The sequence below is a fragment of the Chionomys nivalis genome, chromosome 12, assembly GCF_950005125.1.
Source record: "Chionomys nivalis chromosome 12, mChiNiv1.1, whole genome shotgun sequence".
NCBI classification, from domain to species: domain Eukaryota; kingdom Metazoa; phylum Chordata; class Mammalia; order Rodentia; family Cricetidae; genus Chionomys; species Chionomys nivalis.
Window position 1 is genome coordinate 73,167,777 of NC_080097.1, and position 2,001 is coordinate 73,169,777.

Here is a 2,001-nt window from a genome sequence, read left to right on the forward strand (position 1 = left end):
TTATTTTAAATCTTAATTTTAAAGCAAGAAGAAAAATCAGTGGCAAAGAACAAATTAATTAAGCAAAATTTTCTCACAAAACTGTTATGCTTATTACGATTGTAGTAACTCTATAATTTTAAACATCTGCATATGTCAAATGACTACTTTTTGAAAAGCAGAAATTTAGTTATGGAGATATCTATAGAAGACAATGGAAATGCTGCCAGTCCTGCACTTTCACTTATTTCTGATCATGGCAGAAACCTGTCCAGGTTTCAGATAGCGACTCCTCAGCTTTGACATAGCTCCCTTAACTTCTTTGTTTCTCAAAGTGTAGATAACTGGGTTCAATATGGGTGTAAAGATGGTGTAGAACACGGCAAGGACTTTGTCAACTGAATAGCCGCTAAAGGGCCACACATAGATGAAGATGCATGGTCCAAAGAAGAGTATGACAACGGTAATGTGAGCAGTTAGGGTGGAGCGGGCCTTGGCCATACTAGCAGAGGAGCGATTCCTAACTGTAATGAGAATCACAGTGTAGGAGACGACCAAGAGGAGAAATGAGCTCATGGAGAGAAAGCCACTATCTGCAACTATTAGTAAGCTGACAATGTAAGTGTCTATGCAAGCTAGCTTGGTCACCAGAGGAAGATCACAGAAAAAACTGTCCACCTGGTTAGGACCACAAAATGGCAAGTTAACAGTGAATGCCAGCTGACTAGTTGTGTGGATGAAACCCACACACCAGGGGATGATGACCAGAATAATACACACTCGGCGACTCATGATTGTCGTGTAGTGGAGAGGCTTACATATTGCAACATAGCGATCATAGGCCATGGATACAAGAAGTACCATCTCACCACCAGCGAAGAGATGAACACAGAAAATCTGAGCCAAACAGGCTTCAAACGAGATAGTTTTCCGTTCAGCCAGAAAGTCAGCAAGCATTTTGGGTGTGGCAAACGAGGCCACACATATATCTATAAAAGATAAGTTTGCAAGCAGAAAGTACATTGGGGTATGAAGTCGGGAATCTGAAGAAACTGTGAGGATAATGAGGAAGTTTCCCAGCAGAATTGCTAGGTACAGCAGTAAAAATATGAGAAAGAGGAAAGGCTGGAGCTCCTTTGAACTTGACAAGCCCAACAGCACAAACTCTGTCACCCGAGAGTAATTTGTCTCATTCATTGACTTTGGAAGAGATTTGTCTTCAGTTGTCTGAGTAGAAACAGAAGAGTAATCAATCAATTAAATAAGTTTGGTGTTCTTTTTCGATTACAGATCATATTTCAAAGATTACACTTCTATGTTTCTATTATTGGAGTTCTGAGGTATTGAAATTTACATAAATGATGCCATAGAATGGTGTATGAATCTAGCTATATAAAGTCTGAAATCAGTCCAAGCAAATACATGGTTTTGAGGAGCCTAACTCTAGCCATCCTTGTATAGAAAAGAAGAATGAGCAGGACACAAAGTCCTGGGAGCTTTGTTGCTGATATGACTGATAACAGTATTTACTTTGTGAAAACTTAGTGAAACATATGCTTCCTGATTTGCCATTTTATAAACATGTTGTATATTGATGGAGTTTATAACGACAGAGACAATTCCAGATTTGTGTAAGTTAACTCATCTATACGGACCCTCACTCCCAATAACTACATATTATCTCCTCCTTTCTAAGTACAAAGTCTGTAAAGTACAATGCAAATCTTGGCAAAATTGAAAGATATAGAACTTCCCAGGATTTTTTTCTGGTCACTCAGATCCTCTTGTAGATTCTCCTTTTTTTTTTTTTTTTTTTTTTTTTTTTTTTTTTTTTTGGTTTTTCGAGACAGGGTTTCTCTGTGGCTTTGGAGCCTGTCCTGGAACTAGCTCTGTAGACCAGGCTGGTCTCGAACTCACAGAGATCCGCCTGCCTCTGCCTCCCGAGTGCTGGGATTAAAGGCGTGCGCCACCACCGCCCGGCCTAGATTCTCCTTATGATGTAATCTGTCTGACACATTTGTT

The 2,001-nt window shown here is 39.6% G+C and overlaps 1 protein-coding gene across 1 annotated transcript; it reads right to left on the minus strand.

Annotated features, from left to right (window-relative positions):
- Positions 1-219: 219 nt before the first annotated feature.
- On the minus strand, positions 220-1,188 carry LOC130884730 (olfactory receptor 4K15-like). The gene has a single exon (XM_057785858.1). It carries the CDS (start codon positions 1,174-1,176, stop codon positions 220-222), a length of 957 nt encoding a protein of 318 aa, XP_057641841.1. The 5' UTR covers positions 1,177-1,188.
- Between the last annotated feature and the right edge of the window lie 813 nt (positions 1,189-2,001).

Bases quoted from the DNA above. Each gene is read 5' to 3' on its own strand.
- LOC130884730 (XM_057785858.1), bottom strand. From the start codon at position 1,176: ATGAATGAGACAAATTACTCTCGGGTGACAGAGTTTGTGCTGTTGGGC.